This window comes from Neoarius graeffei, chromosome 12 (genome assembly GCF_027579695.1).
Source record: "Neoarius graeffei isolate fNeoGra1 chromosome 12, fNeoGra1.pri, whole genome shotgun sequence".
Taxonomy (NCBI): domain Eukaryota; kingdom Metazoa; phylum Chordata; class Actinopteri; order Siluriformes; family Ariidae; genus Neoarius; species Neoarius graeffei.
The window spans coordinates 14914079-14936967 of NC_083580.1; the positions used below are offsets into that span (position 1 = coordinate 14914079).

Sequence of the window (22889 nt, forward strand, 5' to 3'; positions counted from 1 at the left end):
CTTGATTCGCTTTCGAGCTAAGAATGAGCAGCGATTTCTGAAATCCAAGCTGCTGCTAAAAAGCTTTGGGAGTGAGTATTGTTTTCGGTTGCTTGACTGCGTACGTTTTGTTCTGTTATTCTCGCTTTTATTGTTTACATGAGTGTTCTGACACCTCATTCTGTCGGATGTGGTGCACGAAGCGCCAAAGATATCCCATTCAGTGGTGTTAGTTAACAAATCACACCCTGCCAGCAGAGATTTCTGGTTCTGCCTCTGGCTCTGACTGTAGCGGCTGGTCGCAGCCAATGACGCATTTGGTCGCGTTTTGCTAACGTAAACGCTGACGGAGGTACGCGATGACGTATGCGATCGTTGAAGGGCTATCCCAATACATAGGGGTTGAATTTCAAGCCCTATCCCTTGTAGCTCAGTTTCAAGGGGAAGGGCCAAGGGGAAGGGGGAGGGGGAGGGGTAGAAATTAGAATTGGGATTGGGCCTTAGATGTGCGCCAAGCAACAGGAAGAAAAACAGCAATTCGTACGCAACTGATAAACACAAGACGCTATTTATTTTTCACCTTCTACTGGTTCACAGAAGCGAAGCTTGGAAATTCCCTGGTCAAAGTTAAACCTTGATAAAGTTCTCACCTCAGTGGAGAACCTGTTCGCGGTTGGCGTGATGAAGCCGAGCCTTCCGTCATCGAGCACGACCGCAAAGCCATCTAACGTCATACAATATTCCATTTCTCGGACATGGACGCCGTTCAGATCCAAACAAGGCCCACCTAACACACACACACACACACACACACAGATCCTTTACATGAACAAAATCATGTGACTGAAAAAAAAAAAAAAAAGCAAAGTGGATAATGGATTTAAGCACTCATCAGCCGGGTTAAATGCATCAGTGTTGAGTACCTTGTTTAAAAAGAAGTGGATAAAAGCTCACCGCGTGATGACTGCAGGTCCAGAGAGAAAGGAATGGTGCTGAGGTTTACAGCTCTCTGGCCGTTACACACTCCATCCCAGTGCAGCATGTGCAGATAGCCATCAGCCGTACACACCAACAAATCTTCCTGCAGAGACTGAAGACTGTGCGAGACAGCGAGAAACTATTAGTTACACCAGGAATGTGGATTAAATCAACATACAAATTAAGTCTCCACATCTGGTTTCCTCCAGTAAAAGGTTTGTAAAACACACATCCATATTTTACGCTTATAGCTGTGTTTAATTAAGTGTTCAGCGTGTGAACCTGGTAATAGGAGCCTCCAGGTCGACTGGCTTCTTCATTTCCACACTGAGCGCAGGAGCACATTGTTCCTCTTTATACCCGGGAGTAACCTTCACACGCGCACTACCCCTACACACACACGAACAAATGTGTTAGAATGGAAGTATTGAAACAAGTTTACGCCAAAACGCATCATCATTCTTCTTATTATTACTACTACAACATTGTTGTACCTTTGCTTCGTCTTAAAGTGCATATCCTGGACCAATTTCTTTTTTTTTTTCTTTTATATGAAAGTACGTCCCTTTACACACTCATCCAGAAGGGTAATTTTGCACAAGGCTATCTGTCTACAGCAGAAAAAAATAAAATAAAACACGTCTGGGAAAAATCCCAACGGAGTCTGGAGCCAGATTCGTGACGTTACCTGCGGAAGCGCGAGCAGGCTGCGCGAGCTTTGCACGGTTTCAGTGCACAGCCTGTGTAGACCAAGCGCTCCCATTTCTCTCTCATTGTCCGGTCTTTTGGAAAACGATGAGTGCTAATCCCATCAAGATTGGTGTTGCTACACCCTCCTACGATACATCTGTTAACCATTTTAATAATTACGCGATAACGTTGAAGAGATTTGCAGAAAACCACCAGGTCGTTTTCTCATAAACAAACCAGCGCTGACGTAGGATTCAGAGGGAGGCGTCCCACACGCGACGTCACGAAAATCAATGTTTGCCAGGAAATCCAAATGCCAAGTTTTTTCAGAGGCGGACCAATTCGCCTCAAATGGCTTGATTTCAACTGAATTTTTCTGGTATTGCGCAAGGTAAAAAAATTGCACAAAATGCAAAATGTGACGGATATTTGACCAAAGTTTAAGATTAGTGCTGTCAAAAATGTTGCGTTATTAAAGCGTTAACTTGACTCAATTTTAACGGCGATAATTTTTTTATCGCGAGATTAACGCTGTGACATGCTGTAGGTTTTTCATAAGCTTTTGAAACTGCCAGGAACTTGGAACAGAGACTTTGCTTAGGAAAACGATAGCAGCTAGACTGTAATGCCACGCCCCGCACAGCCAGAGTCCTCTGCCCTCCCCCGAAGAGCCACGGTGCTCGGCTTAGGTTTCGTTTTCCCATCGGTGGCTCCAGCCCGACTTTGCAGTGGCTGTGACAAGACGTGTTATGCTCTGCAATAAAATAAATAAATAAATAAAAAATTAAAAAAAACATTGGTACAACCAGTGTTCGAACTATGCTGATATTTTCGGGGGGTCCCTTTTTGTCCCCCTTGGGGGGTGGGGGGGGTGGGGGGTGTGTGTGTGTGTGTGCTTGCGCTTGTCTCAGAGCCATCGCGCGCTCACTTCGGATATGCAAATGCTTCCCGTTACACACGATTGCTATGTCAATAAACATCATTTTGCCAATATTTTAGAGACCCCCCAACATTTCCAAAATCATGTTTTCAAGGGATCTCATGTCTGTTTCAGGGGACCTCGGATCCCCCGAGTACCCCCGTAGTTCGAACGGTGAGCAAGCCCATTCACTTTTTTATGCTGAGAAGAGAATTACAATGGTTTTTCATGTGACAAAAATGTGCGATTAAATTGCGATTAATCGCGAGTTAACTATGACAGTCGTGACATTAATCGCGATTAAATATTTTAATCGCTTGACAGCACTATTTAATATAAAATAGGAGAATTACATTGATCTTGCTCCTGAATTTACCCGTGATATGCACTTTAACTTCTAACTTAACGAAGAAGAAATGAAGCAAGCTAAGCTACACCAACATGGCAAAAGTATCATCGGATGCTACTTTTTTTTTTATTGAACCAACTTCATGCCAAGTCAATACCATCTCAGTGATCAATATGACCATCAAACGGATAAAAAGAATGTTCAGCTTAACTGTTTACGAAAAACAACCCCTAATCATTACAGTCACGAGTGCAAAACCAATTTCAGGAAAATGAAGCAGCGCCAGAGTGTAAGCCAGTGTTCCTCAACCATCTGGTGGGCAAGAAATCCCCCCCAAGTCAAAGCTAATTCTTACTCATAGCAGGGTACAATTGCTGGGTTGCATCCGATATCACATCCGCCTCATGAAGCTACGGTCACACTACAGCTCGCGATGCTTTATGATAGGTTATCGATGAAAATGAGGCGTTTCGGTGGCAATATACACGCGAACTAAAAGTTGTGGTCACACAGCAGGTGAATACTTAACGGTCACACCTTTGCGCACTTCGCTCACGGAGCGCACCGTGTGTGCACTCTTGGGACCCAGTCGTTATGGGAAACACCTGATACTGATTTGCACGCACAGATACAGACGCTGTTTTCACAGAGGCTTTGCGAAGTATCACCATTACCACGGTCACATGTCTCTAGCCATGTTTATAACACTTTAAATACTCTGCTTTATGATTCTGCTTTGCTTTCGTTTTTGTAAATATCACGCCTGTTAATAAACACTCTTCCTGCACTTAGACGGCGGGAGACGGAGCTATCTTGTGTCCCGATCCGCAGATCTTTAACTCAGCCACGTATTAAAAAAAAAAAGTATATGCTCTTCCTCCATGCTCTTCCAGGTTTTCATCTGTGTCCGTGTAGAACGATGTCTGCAGCACCAGGTAGTTTGAGATGTCCGGGAACGCAATAGATGGATAATTTTCCAACTTGTAAGAAAAATATATCTTTGTTAGCACGTAAAGATCTAATCCCATTGAGTGGCTTCTATATCCACTCCTTGGTTTTAATAACTTGCTTGTTTGCTGGACACAAACATGGCAATCAGTTCTTGCGTTAATTGACCAGACTCCACTTTTGGATCATTAATCCCTTCTGACTAAGAACTCCCTGCATGCATGGTTTGGCTTCTGGTACATCCATACAGTTTTAAATACAAGACCTACAATTATAAACAGTGTGAATTTATTGCATGTATTTAATTCCTGGACTCCCATCTGTAACAGGGAGTGATCTTGCATCCCATTAATACACTTTACAATAAAAGAGCTTCACGACTGAAAAGCTGTTCGATTCAGAAACCAGTGACGTTATCACCACACGACTGAAACTAGCTGTGGTTCTGCTGTTATTTCAACAGAATGTTACACCAAGTGTTATTCCGTCACTAGAACTTTCATGTCTGGAAGCTCGGCACTTCTTGTGCCTGACTTTTGCACATCGATCTGGATAAGCTGCAGTAACCGTTACTTAAAGGTCCCATGGCATGAAATTTTCACTTTCTGAGGTTTTTTAACGTTAAAATGAGTTCCTCTGACCTTCTTAAGTCACCCCAGTGGCTAGAAATTTCATAATGTGTAAACCAAACTATGCCCAACATTTGAGAATGGCGCGTCAAAACGGCGCGTTGATAAGCTCTTCCCTTTACTACGTCAGCAAGGGAGATGATCCCCACGCCCCCCCCCTCTGGATTCCCACCCACTGTATGGATTGCCCACCCAGCTCAAAAGTTGCCACCAAACATGGAAGTTGCGCTGTACATGGATGTGACAACACAGAAAAGAGTCTGTTTTTACTGCCGACGGGAGAGCCCCTGAAGACGCAGTGGCTTAATTTTATTTACTTCAATAATACGCCGTCGAGTCTACCTAAGACGGTGTATGTTTGTCGGAAGCATTTTCCTGAAGAATGTTTCCACAACTTGGGACAGTACAGGGCAGGTTTTGCACATCAATTGTCACAGAAGCCTGGGTCCGTACCAAGCATCCCTGCCGCATCAGCCACAAACACCGAACAAGTAAGTGTATAACTGTTAAGTCGTTTTGCCGTGTTTTAAAATCGGTGCCACGTGAGCCTTGCAACGGCTACGTTAGCTGTGCAGCTAACCGCTTCCTGCAGTTAGCCAGGTACTCTGCGCTACAAAACCAAAGCATGCAGCATGCTCTGTTATAATAGCCAATCAAAACAGTTTTTACAAAGACACCCACATTCTTTTTTTTAAGTCACTCGTTCATTTTATTTGTTTGTTCAGTAAAAACCCAAACATTTGTTGAATTTATTTTATTTCCTCGCGTCGCACCTTAATGACGTCAGCGCGCGGTATTTTTCCCTTCGCGGTTTGTTCCTTCTCTCTCGCCATAGTAAGACACCCACATCCGCTTGTTCTGACCCACTGGAGGTAGCGGCACAGTGCTGTTAGCCAATCAGAGGTAACATGTTTACATGTCATGAATATTAATGATAAGAGCTGAAATCCTGTCGTTCTCCCGCCACCCGCTCCTCCACCAAACTAGAACAGCCTGAAACAGGAGAACCACAGCATTTTTTTTTTCACCAAAACCGGCTCACAGGGCATTCATTCATACTAGAGACCACCGCACAATTAATGAAAAAACGATGCCACGGGACCTTTAAAGCAAAGCTACTGCCCAACACTGCTCGCTAGCTCGAGTCCCTGAGGAAACGGGGATTGTTCACTATTTGATGTGCAGACGGGGACCTGATTTTCAAATTGCATGATAGACTACAAAAACCAAATCGAATAGCGACGCAACGCTGATTCACGTCACACAAGCAGCTCTGTCTCTCACACCCCCACTGTACGCTACTGCGGTAAATTCATTCATCACAGTGATTTTTTTTTTTTTCACAGCACGTGTGACATGTACATTACAATTTGTCTACAAGTTTGTTTTAAACTCAAAGCAGCTTTGATCACAGCAGCTCGCTCGCAGGGACTCGTATGGAGGAAAATGTGCAGAGTTTAAGGCTAGATGTGCAAATGTGTGGAAGGAGTCTCCAATTCGAGGAGCTGGCTTTCTGGGTTCTCAGTAAGATGATGAGCTGCATTTTTCTTTTTTGTCTCGTCATCTTCAGACTGGCAAGTACATGCCTCAACATCTACTGTTTCCCTATAAAAGGCACTGGCTCCAAGTCAGAGAGAGAGCGAGAGGAGAGAAAAAAAAAACAAAAAACACGTAAACGGAGCTGAACGAGTTCTGACTTGACAATGAAAACTTCAGCTCTTCTCTTGATGTGCTTCTGAGAGAGAGAACTTTTGAAGAGGAAAACAGATCTCTGTGTCTGTGTGTGAACGCTTTGGAAAGTGAAGATCAGTGTGTGGAACAGAAGAGACGAGAAGGAAGAACAGAAAGACGACACCACAGAAGAGAGATCGGGGGAGGAAAAAAAAAAAAAAAAGAAAATTTCGCTCTGTAAATCACAAAACATTTCATAAACAAGTGTTGCCAGGCAAAACAAACCTCGCCCGGTAGCACTTATATGATGAAGATGAAGGAAGGTCTCGCGAAAAAACGATTTTGACCTTTCTGGTGACCTTGAATGTGAACATACAGTGGTGGGCAAAAGTTTACACACCCCAACAGAATGTTTTGTTTCTTGGCTATTTCTAAGAGAAATTGAATGATAATACACAAAAACCTTTATTTCACTTGTGGTTAATGGTTGGCTGAAGCCATTTATTGTCAAGAAAATGTTAACTCTTTTTAAACCATTATGACAACAAAAAAACTACACAAATGACCCTGATCAAAAATTTACATACCCCAATTCTTAATACTGTGTATTTCCCCCTTTAACATCAATAACAACTTGAAGTCTTTTGTGATAGTTGTCAATGAGTCTCTTTATCTTTTCAGACGGTAAAGCTGCCCATTCTTCTTGGCAAAAAGCCTCCAGTTCCTGTAAAGTCTGGGGCTGTCTTGCATGGACTGCACGTTTGAGGTCTCCCCAGAGTGGCTCAATAATGTTGAGGTCAGGAGACTGAGATGGCCACTCTAAGGCTACGTTCACACTGCAGGCTGAAGTGACTCAAATCCGATCTTTTCGCCCATATGTGACCTGTATCCGATCTTTTATTGACAATATGAACGACACAGATCCGATTTTTTCAAATCCGACCCAGGCCGTTTGGATATGTGGTCCAATTCCGATTCCTATCCGATCTTTTCATATGCGACTTCAGTCTGAACCGCCAGGTCGCATTCATCCGACTTACACGTCATCAACAAGCCACAAACGTCACTATTCTGCGCTGAAGTAGGCGGCGGGTCTCTCAAAAAAAGTTACAACAACATGGCGCATAATCACGGGCGCAGATAGAGGGTGGGACTCGTCCCACCCAGATTTAAATTCACTTCGTTCGGTCCCCCCCACTTTGCATAAGGCAAACCTCACGGAAAAATCAAAAGACTAATTACCATTCGGTTTATTGAGGTGCACGGCAGTGTATACATAGTTGCAACAACTCACATAAAACAAAAAGACTGATATTCGGTTGGTTGAGCTGCGCAGACTGCACAGGTTGCGAGCTCGAGCTTGGTTGCTATGGTTACTAACAAGTTTGACAGGCATATCGGGGTTGGGGTTGGTTTGCTGGCAGCTTTGTCCCCCCCAGTTTTTTGTCCCTCCCAGTTCAAAAAACGTATCTGCGCCCCTGCGCATGACATCAGTGCGAGGGACGCTTCGGGCTGTGAAGGTTCTGAATCTTCTCAATGGAAGGACGCAGAGGTTAGGGAGCTGATTTCCATTTGGGGGGATGCAGCTATTCAAGCTAGATTGGATGAGTCATACCGCAACCGGGCGGTTTTACTTCCGTAAACACTGGCCATGCTCACTGCGTGTGACGTCGTCGTGTCCTGCAATGCGCATGCGGAACACTTTTAGGTCGCTTTTCGTTCATACTGAGGATCACATACAAGTCGCATATATTTGTTAATGTGAACGACCTCACAAAAAAATCGGATTTCACAAAAAAATCGGAATTGAGCATTAAGCCTTGCAGTGTGAACGTAGCGCAAGACCTTCACTTTATGTTGTTGTAGCCACTGACAAGTTGATTTGGCCTTGTGTTTTGGATCATTGCCGTGCTGGAATGTCCAAGTTCGTCCTATGCGCAGCTTCTGGGCTGAGGCGTGTAGATTTTCCTCCAGTATTTTTTGATGTGACTGCATTCATCCTGCCATCAACTCTTACCAAATTTCCAGTGCCTTTGTAGTTCACACATCCACCACCATGTTTCACTGTGGGAATGGTGTACTTTTCATCATAGGCCTTGTTGATTCCTCGCCAGATGTAGCGTTTAGTGTTGTGCCCAAAAAGTTCAATTTTGGTCTCATCACTCCACACAACTTTTTGCCAGAAGGTTTGGGGTGTGTCTCTGTGCAGTCTGGCATATCGTAGACGGGCTTCTTTGTGGCATCTGCGTAGAAGGGGCTTTCTTCTGGCAACTCTCCCATGCAGCCCATTTCTTCTCAAGAGTCTCCTAATTGTACTCTTTGAAACATCCACATCAGCTTGTTTCAGAGAATCTCAAAGTTCACCAGATGTTATTTGGGGCTTCTTCTTTACATCACGCACAATTCTTCTAGCAGTGGTGGGTGAAATTTTTCTTGGTCTACCTGAACGGGCTTTGGTGTCTACAGAGTCCCTGACTTTCCACTTCTTGATTATCGTTTGAACAGTGCTGACTGACATTTTTAATCGCTTTGATATTTTCTTATATTCCTTCCCTGATTTATAAAGTTCAACTACCTTTTCACGCAGGTCCTTTGACAATTCCTTTGATTTTCCCATGGCTCAATCTCAAAGATGACGCGCAGCACTGGATGAGGGATAAAAGGTTCTCTCAAAAGTCCAGCAATTTACTGACTTTTATTTTCACCCACTAATTGGAAGAAAACAGATCACAGGTGAAGGTAGTTGCCTTTAATTGCCATTCAGTCCTGTTTATGTCAAATTGTGTACAGGTTTTCAGACCAATTCACAGGGGTATGTAAACTTTTGATCAGGGTCATTTAGGTAGTTTTTGTTGTTTTCATGGTTTTCAAAGAGTAAATGCAGTAATGAATGCAATAAATACCTTCAGCCAACCATTAACCACAAGTGAAATCAAGGTTTTTGTGTATTATCATTCAATTTCTCTTAGAAATAGGCAAGAAACGAAACATTCTGTTGGGGTATGTAAACTTTTGCCCACCACTGTACTTGGCCAATAAACATGGTTCCGATTCGGATTCTCATTCGCACACCGTACTGCTCTCAGCCAATCAGAACACATCTGAATGAATATGAAGGAAGATATCGCAGGAAAAAAATAAAAATAAATAAATTGACCTTCTTGGAGACCTTGACCAGATGACCCTCAAAATGTTGGAGGTTCTATTTGAGACCAATGCCAATATTAACAAAAACAAACAAACCCCACCGAAAACAATACCTCGCCCCCTGGTCAAGTAATACTGTAACTCCTTTCGTAATACGGCCAACATCTCGTCTTATTTTTCGCTTTCCTGCGCAGACCGTCAGTTTGCGAGGAATTCGTTTCCACCCATGCGGCCTTCACCAATTTATTAAACACTGCAGGCAAAATTACTATTCGAATTTTTCAAAAGCGTCACGTGAATGACACTAAAAAGATTTTAACTGTGGCGCGCACACCGCATGTAAATGACACTTCTGTATTTATGTAAGCACATAAAATAGGGACAGTTGTGTTTTTAGAAGCGCTGAGAGAACAAATAAAGAAGAAAAGTGTACAAGTAAGGAGAGATCACTCACTTTGGATAGATGGGCTCGTACAGATACTTTTCATCCCCGCCTCCGACAATGTCGAACAGCAGCACGTATCCGTTAGCAGCCTGGAAAAAAAGGCCAATTATTAATGAGCGGCTAAATAAATAATAAGCCGGTGTGGATTACACACAGACGCTAAGAGACTGAGCAGGAGACAGTGATGCATACTGACAAACACACACACACCGTGTCCTCAACGAAAGACACAGTCTTCTACAGAACAATGCGACACAAGGCACACTGTTCCCGTCGGAGAGAACCTCAGGCTGGTACACACACACACACCTGATGTCTTCCCTTTATAAGCACTTCCCTTATAAAGTTCAAACAATACTAGGAACCAAGGCAAATAAAAATGTCCAAAATAAAATTAACTAACTAAAGGCCAATTTATGCTGACAACCCAGTCCTCGCAGACAGCACCGCAGATGGGGTCTGCGTAGCCCCCGCACCTTTGCAGACGCTCTGCGCGCACCTCCCAAAAATTGTGACCACCGCAGAAGCCTCGCAGACAGCGTCGCAGACAAGAGGGCTCTGATTGGTCCACTCTACATCCGCTGTACACGCACCTCCGCTTCCCTACTTTCCCGGTTTGTTTTGTTTTCACAACCGCCATTTTTAAAAACACGAGCGAAGATGGAGCAGCACGAAGAGCGGTTGATCGAGGAAGTACGTACATCTATACGACTCCAATTCTAGTCATTATAAGTAACCGGAGGATAAACACTCTACTAACCACACCCACCAACTACTCCTAGCGACTTCGCGCCCCCTTGCGTTGTAGCGGTGAATAACATCGCGCACGCCTATTACTCCCCGCTCAACGATAAATTACAACTGTCTGCGAAAAGCCATCTGCGAAAGCCTTGTCGCAAGAGCATGCAGAGGCCTTAACTCAGGGCTTTTCAAAGTGTGGGGTGCACCTCCCCTAGGGGGCGCCAGAGTTCTTCAGGGGAGGGGCGCAATGTCAGGAAAAATAAACCAGAACAAGTTACTATTGCGGACATTTAGCGAACTTCAGCTAGCCTTTGCCAGAGACAAAATGGATCGATTTTTAGTACCTAAAGCTACAGTGAGTGAGGAGACAGTCTGGGCCAAGCAAAAAAAGAAGGAAGTACCGGTATGACCATGATTATTTAAAGTTTGGATTTTCATGGACTGGATCTGAAGATGCTCCACTGCCACAGTGTGTTGTCTGCCAAGAGGTGCTAGCTAACGATGCTATGAGATGTTTAAAATGTGTAAAAAAAGATGTTTTAATAAAGCTCATATGTTTAAAATGTGTAAAAGAAAAAAAAAAATGTGTACAAAAACGATTTTTTTTTTTAATTACGAATGGAACATTAAAGGAGTACGCCACCCCCAGGTGAAACTGAGTCAGTCCCTGCAGTCCCTAGAGTTGGATGAGTGAGCCAAAGCGTTTTGTAGCCGACCCAGCCATTATCCTGATCTGGAAACGTCCCGGTTAGCTTTAGCTTAGCGTAGTCGCTGTAATCCGGCGTGTCCAGCTAGCATTATCGTTGCAAAAGTGAATCAAATAACTCAAGATTATTTCTCATGACCTGTACATTCACATCGAGTACACATATCAATGCAAATTAACACGAAGGGATTTACTAGACCAATTTATATCTGGAACTATTTTCGGCCACAGCACAGGCAAAGCACCGCTGCAGGCGCAAAGACACCACGCAGCACCTGAAAACCCTGGTTTCCCTGGTAACACTGGTGTATTGACGGAAGTTGTGGTGCCTTTGTGCCTGCAGCGGTGCTTTGCCTGTGCTGTGGCCGAAAATAGTTCCAGATATAAATTGGTCTAGTAAATCCCTTCGTGTTAATTTGCATTGATACGTGTACTCGATGTGAATGTACAGGTCATGAGAAATAATGATAAGTTATTTGATTCACTTTTTAATGCTAGCTGGACACGCCGGATTACAGCGACTACGCTAAGCTAAAGCTAACCAGGACGTTTCCAGATCAGGACAATGGCTGGGTCGGCTACAAAACGCTTTGGCTCACTCATCCAACTCTAGGGACTGCAGGGACTGACTCAATTTCACCTGGGGGTGGCGTATTCCTTTAAGTATAGCAACAACAAAAATTGTAAGGGGGGCGCTGTTGTTTATTTGCTCTCTGAGGGGGGGGCTGACTCTCCCACACTTTGAAAACCCCTGCACTAACTAAAACCACTACTCCCGGGTGTAGTGGTTAGCACAGTCACTTCACAGCAAGAAGGTTCTTGGTTCGAGCCCAGTGGCCGATGGGGGCCTCTCTGTGTGGCGTTTGCATGTTCTCCCCATGTCTGCGTGGGTTTCCCCTCACAGTCCAAAGACATGCCGGTTAAGCTAATAGGTGGCTCTAAATTAAATCGTCTCTATGTGTCAGCCCTGTAATGATCTGGTGACTTGTCCAGGCTGTACCCCGCCTCTCGCCCATAGTCACCTGGGATGGGCTCCAGCTTGCCCGCGACCCTGTACAGGATAAGCAGCTATGAATAAAGGATGGAAGGAACACACTACTCCCCCCCCCCCCCCCTTTTTTTTTTTTTTGCCATTTCTCAATTCCCATCCACTAGCTAAGTCTCCATTATACCACATCTAGGAGGGCGAAACCTAGCATGGGAATCCACCATGTACATTTTCTAACCTGCTGCTCATGCTCACACAGAGAAAGCACTATCGACCCTCTTCTACATTAAATCAAAGTCCTTCCCATACCACGTGGCGCACAGGGCGGCGCCGATCTCCGTTTCCGTAGCCCTCGGCCTCTTGCCTATTACATAGCTAGGGTTACAGTGGGGGGCGGGTCCTCTGGTAACCATGAGAGTTTGACTCCCCACTCGCATCTGTATTACAGCGTGCCTTGCCAGACGGCAGTAGGTACCGTTTTTATGATTGTCTTTGGTATGACCCGACCGTGAGTAGAACTCGCGATCTCCCGATCGAAAGGCGGACACGCTAACCACTAGGCCAACTCACGGTCCCCTCTTCTACATACATGCCTGATATACTGTGGCATGGATGGACAGGGGAAAGAGCGTGCCCCTCCCACCCAGACAGCACAGCCGATTTTGCCTTCCAGATGACTGTCGCAAGCTTGATTACTGACGATGCCACGCAGACATTATTGCTTCTCCGACAACGTTCGTTTTATTGTTCTGCATTTTAACTTCAGACTTAGTTTTTTCATAGAAGTTGATTTATAAGCAGCTGAACACTTCCTGGAGTGTCTTGATACTGAAATAAAAGCTCAACATCTCTTTTCCCCTCACAGGATAGAAGAGATAGATATACACCCAGGCGATGTGCACCCACTGTAGCCTCAGATTCCTGTTCTTTGGCGGTGTTCTGCCGTAGCTGACCCGCCTCGAGGTTTGCAGTGCTGTACATTCCAAGCTGCTCATCATGGTTGTAAAGCGTTCGCTGATTTACTTTCGGCTCGAACCAGTTTGACCATCCGCCTCGTTACCAAAGGCATTTCTGCCCTGATGCGAACACCACTTGACCTCGTCTCTGAAGGAGTTTAGGCTGATTAGATAACTGCAGCCGTTCTGAAAGTGCACGGCGAGAGTGCGTTTTTATTGAAAATGTATTTTATAGAAAGTAAAATACGGTGGAATCGCACCAAACCACGCCATTAGTAAATGTCTGAACCCTCCCCCACGTAAATCCAGTCCAACCTGAATACAGCTTTAGATGGATGCACGGTACGGGTCAAGTATGGACGCCTTCTAAGTCAATGTTTTTTCTTTATTTTTATTAAATGAAGAGACACTTCATATCTGAAAGTAGTGAGTGATGGATGTCGTCATTTCTCTAGACTTAGCTGAGCGGTTCATGATATAATACGGATTACTACAGTTGTGGAATAGGGCTATTTACCATTTGATCTCAAATGCATTAAGCCGGCAAGAAATTTCACTAACTTTTGACGAGGCACAACTGTTAATTGAAAAGCGTTCGAGATGACCACCACATGAAGCTGGGCAAGATGATGCTAATAGCGTGCAAAACTTTATCAAGGTAAACGCTGGATACTTGGAACAAATCTAAAATATGAAACTTTAAATAATTGACCATGGTCCATATGTTATTTCATTGTTTTGAGGGCATCAGTTTTGTTCTACAACGTAGGGCCCATTTACACGAGGACGCCGTCGGGTAAAAACGACTAAATATTTTATCGGAAGTGCCTTTCGTCTACACGGGGACGGCGTTTCCGAGGCTGAAAAACGGAAAAAATTGAAAACGCCTTCCGGAGTGGATAAGTTAAAAACAGCCCCCGTTGCATATCCGTCTAAACTACCCAATATGTGAAACTCTGCTCGGATCTGCTCACGTCGGGTACGCGTTTACGTCATACACATGTCATATACTGTACATGCAAGCCTGGGAAGTAAGAAAGTCAGTAAAAAAGTAAGAGCATGTCTGATTACATCGATCCAACGGACCTTCAAGCTGCTCTGGCAGCTTTAATAAACGTCCAGGAGTCCTTCGAACATCTATACCGAATCTGCACATATACCGTTAATGAACAGAGGCGGGTATAGCATGCTCTTACTTTTTTTACTTACTTTCTTACTTACCATAGCCAGAGTAGTCAAAGTTTTCGCGGCGCAGATGTGCAGATCAGACAAGACGGAAGACGTTGCGCATGCGTGCAGACATAGCGGTCTTTCACAGCACCACCTAGCCGCCTGGCATGCACATCCAATTGAGTTCCACACATTTATGCGTCACCGTATAGACGCAGATTTCCTCCTTGAAAACGGTCGTGTAGACGCGGAAAAAAGTGAGAACGAAAACGGACTTTTGCGTTTTTGTTCCAGACCGTCCCTGTGTAAAGTGGGCCGTAGAAAATGGTCGAAATGCAGAAAAACTGAGTAGGTGTGTTCAAACTTTTGACAGAGGCTGTATACTGTAGAACTTGCACAAAGGCACCAAGAACAGCACATTGTAAGGAAACACAAAAATAGACTTTGGGGGGGTGTTCGCGCCGTTGTTCCAGAAAATGGATCATCATACTGTAATAATGGACAGATAATGGCTGAATGAATTAGTCAGCCACTTGTCCGCAATTATGCTGTCAACCAGAACTGTCAGTCCTTTCGTTAGTATAATGCCTATTCTCTCTCTCACACTTTTCACAGAAGCTTTCCTATTCGCTTAATTAACAATTATTCGCCAAGGGTGACGTGAATATCGCTGAAGAATAACCGAGAAGTCGTCAAGGTTATTCACCGCTATTCAGAGCCTGAGGCAGATTATTTTAGTACAAATACACAGGTGATTATTTAAAAAATAAATCAATTCATTTCAAATCAACGCCCAAGTTATATAAAATACTTTATTTTGAAATGGATAAAACAAGACATGGTCATCACTATCCCCTGCCACAAGCATCTTATGAAGACCTTCACACTTACACCCTTATAAGCTTTAATATTGACTTGTGTCGTAAGTGCTATGACCCTTTCGTAAAACACTACCCAGCTTTTTTTTTTTTTGTGGCTACTGCCTCAAGGCAAAGTGAGGCAGTAGCCACTATGTCATAGTGTTTATAAGAATGCAGTGTTTTTCCCCAGAAAAAAATAAAAGCCCTAAATTCTTGCATGATAATACACAGACAATTGAGCGCCAACGGTGCGAAAGCGAGTGCCGAAGGCGCAAAGAGAAACTAGGTGGGTCTGGTGTAGGGCTGTAACAATATGCGTATCGAAATCGAAATCGCGATACGCAGAGCCACGATCCGTGTCGCGATACAAGAAGGCAGAATCGCGGTACACCCTTTCAAACTTCTCCTCAGCCCAAAAACAGAGGTGCTTCCAAACTTCAATTTATGAATACTTTACTTTTTATTTAAATTACATTTTAAACTTACTTAAATTACTTTTATTTTTTATATCTATTAGTAAGTCGTTTTTTCGCCGACCTGCGACAATCTTCTGCGAGTCACGCAACGTCCACCCTCGCCACTGGCAGAGCATTAATTTCCTTTAAGCGGTCGCCATTCTGGTTGCAACGCGGGGAGCGAATCTGTAAACAAGCAGCTCATTGGCTGGCTAGGTGTGCCACAAGCCAATCACAATCACTTGACCGGAAAGGCATGCAGTGTTGCCAGATTGGGCGGGTTTAGGTGCTTTTTGGCTGGTTTTGAACATATTTTGGGGTGGAAAACGTTAGCAATATCTGGCAACACTGAAGGCATGTCGGCTTGGGCGGAAGCCTTCTGCGGCAGTTACATTTTGACACGCGAGCAGTGTTTCACTATAAAAATTCCGTAATTTCCATCTGTTTTCCGCGATCACAGAAAATCATTGGCCCTATGAGAGTGAGACAGTGAGAGAGCCACCCCCAAAAAAAATCTTCACGGATTTACACGATTTGGAAAAATGACTTTTTCAGAACCGATAAAAAACAGAGCTTCCGGCTCAACAGTATTATTTTGAGAAATAAAACAGTCTTTGGATATACATTTGTTCATTTTTGCATACATATTACACATTCTCTGCAGTGGTCTGAATTATTTGTTATTAAATAGCTAATGTAAGTAAGTAAATGTTAAGTCAAATTTACTACTTTAAAAATACATTTTTAAAAAATCGTGGGTGTATCGAATCGTGGGTCAAAAATCGCGATACGAATCGAATCGAATCGTGAGTTGGGTGTATCGTTACAGCCCTAGTCTGGTGGCATGCTCCCCTGGAAAATTTTTTGAAAATAGATGCTCAGGTGCATTTTCAGGGTCTCAGAGGCTTTAGATACATGATTATAGGATAGAGTTTACCAGTGTTTCAATGATTTCTGACCTAAATAGTATTATGTATACACGGCATGGTGGTGTAGTGGTTAGCACGGTCGCCTCACCGCAAGAAGGTTCTGGGTTCGAACCTAGCAGCCGGCGAGGGCCTTTCTGTGCGGAGTTTGCATGTTCTCCCCGTGTCTGCGTGGGTTTCCTCCGGGTGCTCCGGTTTCCCCCGCAGTCCAAAGACATGCAGGTTAAGCTAGCCACACACTACGCCGATTTTCAGCGTACCGAGCCAACTGAAGTCGCGAGTCAGGCGTAAAGACTAGTTTTCGATGGTACCGACTCATCTCACAGCCGATTCGAAAAACTAATCGGGAGCCAGACTGATCGGCGAGAGTCTCTAGCAATAGCCAATCATATCTTTCGCATATAACACGTGACATCATTAAACACAATTTCTAGCGCGAGAAATACGTGTCGGTAGCACCTAATGCAGGTATATACTGTAATTCCATAGACTGAAGCTTTATCCATAGACACAGTGGGCTGGAAAGCCACTCTGCTCAAGTTGTGTGGCTGAATTCCAAATCGCTTTAACTCCCCTATATACAGTAAGTGCACTATTTAAGGTTGGAAATAATAGCTCATGCAGCCTAGATAGTGCGCTACATATTCCATGTTGTGTCATTTGTAATTCAGCCTGTAGCATCTTCAAGTGTTGGATTTAACAGTAACTATATCCAATAGCCAATCACAAAGCTATTGTCACGTGATATTTAGCGGAATGTTTATGATGCTTAGTTCGCATAATCTCGTTTGGTGTCGCTTCAATCGCGACTGCACTCGTCAACAGTCGTGAGTTAGTCGGGGATACGTGCGTGCCCTGTCGGGAGTCGGCTCTGAAATGGGTCGGTCGGTTCGGTACCGCGTGGATCGGCGTAGTGTGCGGCTAGCTTTAGGCTAATATGGGATGGCCTTGGGCTGAGGTGGCCTTGAGCGAGGCACCTAACTCCCGACTGCTCCCCGAGCGCTGTTAGCGTGGCTGCCCACTGCTCTGGGTATGCGTGTGTGCTCATTGCTCACGTGTGTTTTCACTGCTTCAGATGGGTTAAAAGCAGAGAGGAAATTTCACAAGTGTGTGAGAAATAAAGTTGTGCCTTCTTTCTTTTTTCTTCTTTTACACGTTTGAAATTTCACCTTAAAGTTCAACATGCAAGTTAAACTTTTGTTATAGATTACTTAGATATACGATGGATTGAAAATCTACGGGGATTCCTTAATTATCTATGATCAAGTCGTGTTGTAACAAAAATGCGCGTGAAAATATGAACAGCGGTTTGCTCCATCTTCTCCAATCCAATGAAGAGAATCGATCATCATGACCTCCTGTTGATCACAAAGGGATCTGAACCTCAGACCTGCCACCTTAAAATAAGTTGCTGTCTTACTATAACTGTAATGATTTAGAATGTTTCTGATGCAATTACCGTAATATATGTATAACTAAGATACACTGAAAAGAAAAGTAAAGCAACTGCATATTATAAAGTTTAAATTTTGGCACTTTATTAAATGGACTATGGATTTAAAGGAAAAGAAAACTTAATTCATACATTTAAGTTTGCAGAAATATTATGTACTTATTAACACATTCTCTTTATGAAATGTGTTAAGTGTCAAATGCCGCATAATTTCTAATAATAACGATAAGCATATTTGGCAGTGTGAGGTCACTGTGACCCTTAAACAGAAGAATAATCCGGAACCTTCTTTTTTTAAATGGATCCCAGTGACATCACACTGCCAAAAATGCTTATGATTACCATTTGAAATAATGCTATATTTGACACATTTGGACAACTTCACTTCGTGAGAGTGTTTATAAAGTACGTAATCTTTCTGCAAGCCCAAACTAACGAATTCAGTTTTCTACTCCTTTAAAGCAGATTAATTCTCCTTGGCTTTTGCTTGGCCCGACGTTGGGTAACCCTCTCATAGTCCATCTCGCGGTCATCCATGCTGATGTGGATCAAATTGTCCAGCGAGTGCTTTTTTTCGATCAAAATTGACGACGTTTGTCGTCGTCGTGACTGTTGTCAGGTTTTGTGCGCCATCACTCACATGGGTTTGTTGACGTTTAGGTCAACCAATCTTTGATCGAAGCCATAATAATAGACTAGGTCAAACTTTTGTGAATAAAGTCAGCCGGCTTTGTCCGTCTGGTGGGGGACAACATCGGCAGCCAATGAGATCGCTTATAATGAATCGGAAAATTTCAGGAAGTCTGACGTTTTCTTTCGATATTTTTATTGGACGGTTTGAACATGTGCTCTTGACATAGCCAACAGATTAGTTTGTTTACATCATACCACATGGACACATTACTCTGACAGAATCAACACAAACATTGGAAAAGAATACCACTTGTTTAATACACATCAATCAGTATGTAAATAGATCTGTTATTTGCTCTCCTACATATCTAGTTACTTGTGGGTAGGAAATTTAACGCATCGGTATAAATCTAAGCGTATCGGATTTTAACTAAAGCGACTAAGCGTATCGGGCCCGATACGCTAAAACGCTTTGGGGAAAACCATGGAATGAGTAACAATAGTGAAGCTTCGTAACCAATCAGCAACTTATCCTAATCAGGTTCGATTACCCAGTCTACTTCTTGATAAACTTCGGAACCAGAAACGAAAAATGAGAGAAACCTCGTAGTATCGTAAGATAATCGGCAGATAAAAAGATAAATGAAATTCACCTCATGGGTCCCCAAGGCTACGGATTCGATATCGAGTAAGTGATGTTTATTTTAAGAAAATGCACCTTTTGATTATCACAGCTTTTGTTTGGTCCTTCTGAAAGGTTTTCTAAGTTTTTCTTTAGCTTTTTGGCAGATATACTGAAAAGCCGATATCAAACTTCTGCTATTCACTTTAATTTTTACTTTTATTTAAAGTGTCTCTACACTACACTTGTGAAACAAAATGTGCTCATTAGTCCTAAATAATGCTTCCAAGACCATTCATGAACAAGTGCTTTCTTACTATTTTGAAAACAGATCTAGTTCACAGCACTGTGTTTTGAACAAAACAGTCACCAAAATACTCCAAGCCCTGATGCTGCTCACAGCTTGGTGATGCTTGCAAGATATGAGGCCCAAAAAAAAAAAAAAAAAAAAAAAAAAAAAAAAGGTGTGTTTCAGGTAACATATCTCATTATCTCTAGCCGCTTTATCCTTCTACAGGGTTGCAGGCAAGCTGGAGCCTATCCCAGCTGACTACGGGTGAAAGGCGGGGTACACCCTGGACAAGTCACCAGGTCATCACAGGGCCGACACATAGAGACAGACAACCATTCACACTCACATTCACACCTACGGTCAATTTAGAGTCACCAGTTAACCTAACCTGCATGTCTTTGGACTGTGGAGGAAACCGGAGCACCCGGAGGAAACCCACGCGGACACGGGGAGAACATGCAAACTCCACACAGAAAGGCCCCCGCCGGCCACGGGGCTCGAACCCAGGACCTTCTTGCTGTGAGGCGACAGCGCTAACCACTACACCACCGTGCCGCCGTTTCAGGTAACATGAAATACTAAAATAAGGTCGGTAGGTAGGAAAAAGGTTTTTTTTTCCTTCATTTTTTATTTTGTTCGAAAAAATTAACACAAGTAAACATCTTACAAAATAGTATTTTGGCACAGAATCCTTTATACCACACATCATAATAAAATAAAAGTGTTTTAAATCTTTAAACGAATTAAAAAAAAAAAATATCGCAAGAGTTCGAGTTATGATCTACGGAAGCGTATTGCTGCCACACTCAAAAAATTGGCTTAGAATCAAGTAATTACGTGAAAAGATATTGTTAACAAAGTTATCACGGTTTTACAATATATTTATCATGTAATAACATATCACGTAATTTCATGATACGAAATTATCACGTTATTTCATGATATTTTCATGTAATAACATGAAAACACCTCATCAAGAAATAACGTGAAAATAATGTCCTAGGCCAGGCTACTTCCATTAAAAGCAGACGGCCTCGCCTAGCCTACTGTAGAACTTGGGTCGAGCAAAAACACCGAGCAAAAACATGGCTGAATCCTGAATGACTCCTATTTGTATAAATAGGGGCAGCGCTCGAAACTAACGGTGTCCCGATGTCCCGGGGACCATAAAAAATGTCATCGGGACACAAAATTATCATATCTGGGACAATCCCGGGACAATGGAAAAAAATAGATCTAGAAAAAAAGTTCGACATTAATATTATTTACAAAGCCGTAACACATACGTAGACATTCACCTAATTTGTTAATTTTAAAACGTTAACAGCGAAACATACATAGTAGCTACACTTTCGATGCACCTGCATCCGTAGGCTACAGAGCAGCGCATTCTGTTCTAGAATCTTCGGCCGGAGTCCGCATTATATGGACTTGGAATGGAATTGCTACCGCACACGCTGCGCCGACTCTTGCCAGAACAAAAATGCTGAAGTGGTTGAAGCGGACCGACCGCGGGGAAGAAACTGAAAGCCCAGACATAACGTCTCCGGGACCTTCAGGATCCAAAGTGTCATCGCCTGGTCTGCAGGCAACGCGAGCAACTGAATGAACACTGTTAGACACGTTATAAAATACAACAGGAATGATGTGGATGATATTGACGGAAGATACCGTTCAACAGAATAAGTGAGTTTTCTTGGTGTCTTTCTAGTTCAGAAAGTTTAGTCAGTCAGCAGCACAACTAGGCTCGGACCTGCTGGCACTATGCTGATGGTGCTAACATTTACACCCATGTTTCGGCAGCGAAAGTTCATAAAATGGATAACGGAAAGTTCATAAAAATGGATAACGGAAAGTTCATAAAAATGGATAACGGAAAGTTCATACAAATGGATAACGGAAAGTTCATAAAATGGGTAACGGAAAGTTCATAAAAATGGATAACGGAAAGTTCATAAAATGGATAACGGAAAGTTCATAAAATGGATAACGGAAAGTTCATAAAAATGGGTAACGGAAAGTTCATAAAATGGATAACGGAAAGTTCATAAAATGGGTAACGGAAAGTTCATAAAAATGGATAACGGAAAGTTCATAAAATGGATAACGGAAAGTTCATAAAAATGGGTAACGGAAAGTTCATAAAATGGGTAACGGAAAGTTCATAAAATGGATAACGGAAAGTTCATAAAAATGGGTAACGGAAAGTTCATAAAATGGGTAACGGAAAGTTCATAAAATGGATAACGGAAAGTTCATAAAAATGGGTAACGGAAAGTTCATAAAATGGGTAACGGAAAGTTCATAAAAATGGATAACGGAAAGTTCATAAAATGGGTAACGGAAAGTTCATAAAAATGGATAACGGAAAGTTCATAAAATGGATAACGGAAAGTTCATAAAAATGGGTAACGGAAAGTTCATAAAATGGGTAACGGAAAGTTCATAAAAATGGATAACGGAAAGTTCATAAAATGGGTAACGGAAAGTTCATAAAAATGGATAACGATCTCATCTCATTATCTGTAGCCGCTTTATCCTGTTCTACAGGGTCGCAGGTAAGCTGGAGCCTATCCCAGCTGACTACGGGCGAAAGGCGGGGTACACCCTGGACAAGTCGCCAGGTCATCACAGGGCTATGGATAACGGTAATGGTGAAAATGATAAGTTGGCCTTATAAGTGCCCACAGATATTCAAGGTATAAGTAGATGAAATGAACATAAAAGGGGTCTTATTTTCAGCTAAAGTGTACTGCAGATGTAGGGAGTTGAAACATTTTCTGAATGAGCTAGTTGGCCCCTTTAAATAAACGGGTATCTATTATCAGTATCAGTGAGATCGCCAAAGTTTAATAAACTGAAAATGCAATAACTGTAATTTTGAAGTAGATGATGTATAGGACATGTGTCGCTTGTGTCTTGTGACTTATTGTAAAAATGATATAAAGGGTTCAAAATCACATAGTTACAAATATAATAGTAACTTCATATGATAATATTAACCACTGGTTATTTCAGAGAGGAAAAAAATGGGGACACTATTGCTTCCATTCGGGACAATACAACACAGAATTCGGGACCACTGGGGGACACAAAGAAAAAAAGTTAATTTCGAGCCCTGAATAGGGGACTACATAGGCGGCAAACTGTAGTGTTTTTCCCTGCCATGGAAGTGCACTTGTATGGACCCTTTTCAGTCACATGACCCTCGTAAACGCGACCGCCATTTTGGACATGTAGTGGACTTCGGCTCAAATCGGTTTGAATGCGAGGAAGGCGACAAACATAAAAGAAAAAGGAGCGAGATGCAGAAAACTGTATTTACTAGTTTA

At 42.9% G+C, this 22889-nt stretch overlaps 1 protein-coding gene across 1 annotated transcript in view; it reads right to left on the minus strand.

Moving 5' to 3' along the window:
• Positions 1 to 22889, minus strand: part of ric1 (RIC1 homolog, RAB6A GEF complex partner 1) — a 187525-nt gene that overhangs the window by 55018 nt on the left and 109618 nt on the right. Inside the window, exons 3-6 of the mRNA XM_060935572.1 lie at positions 9765 to 9844; positions 1240 to 1347; positions 934 to 1076; positions 630 to 766 (exon numbers count right to left, since the gene is read on the minus strand). Of these exons, the coding sequence (XP_060791555.1) occupies positions 630 to 766; positions 934 to 1076; positions 1240 to 1347; positions 9765 to 9844 (468 nt within the window). The remainder of the gene's footprint in view (positions 1 to 629; positions 767 to 933; positions 1077 to 1239; positions 1348 to 9764; positions 9845 to 22889) is intronic.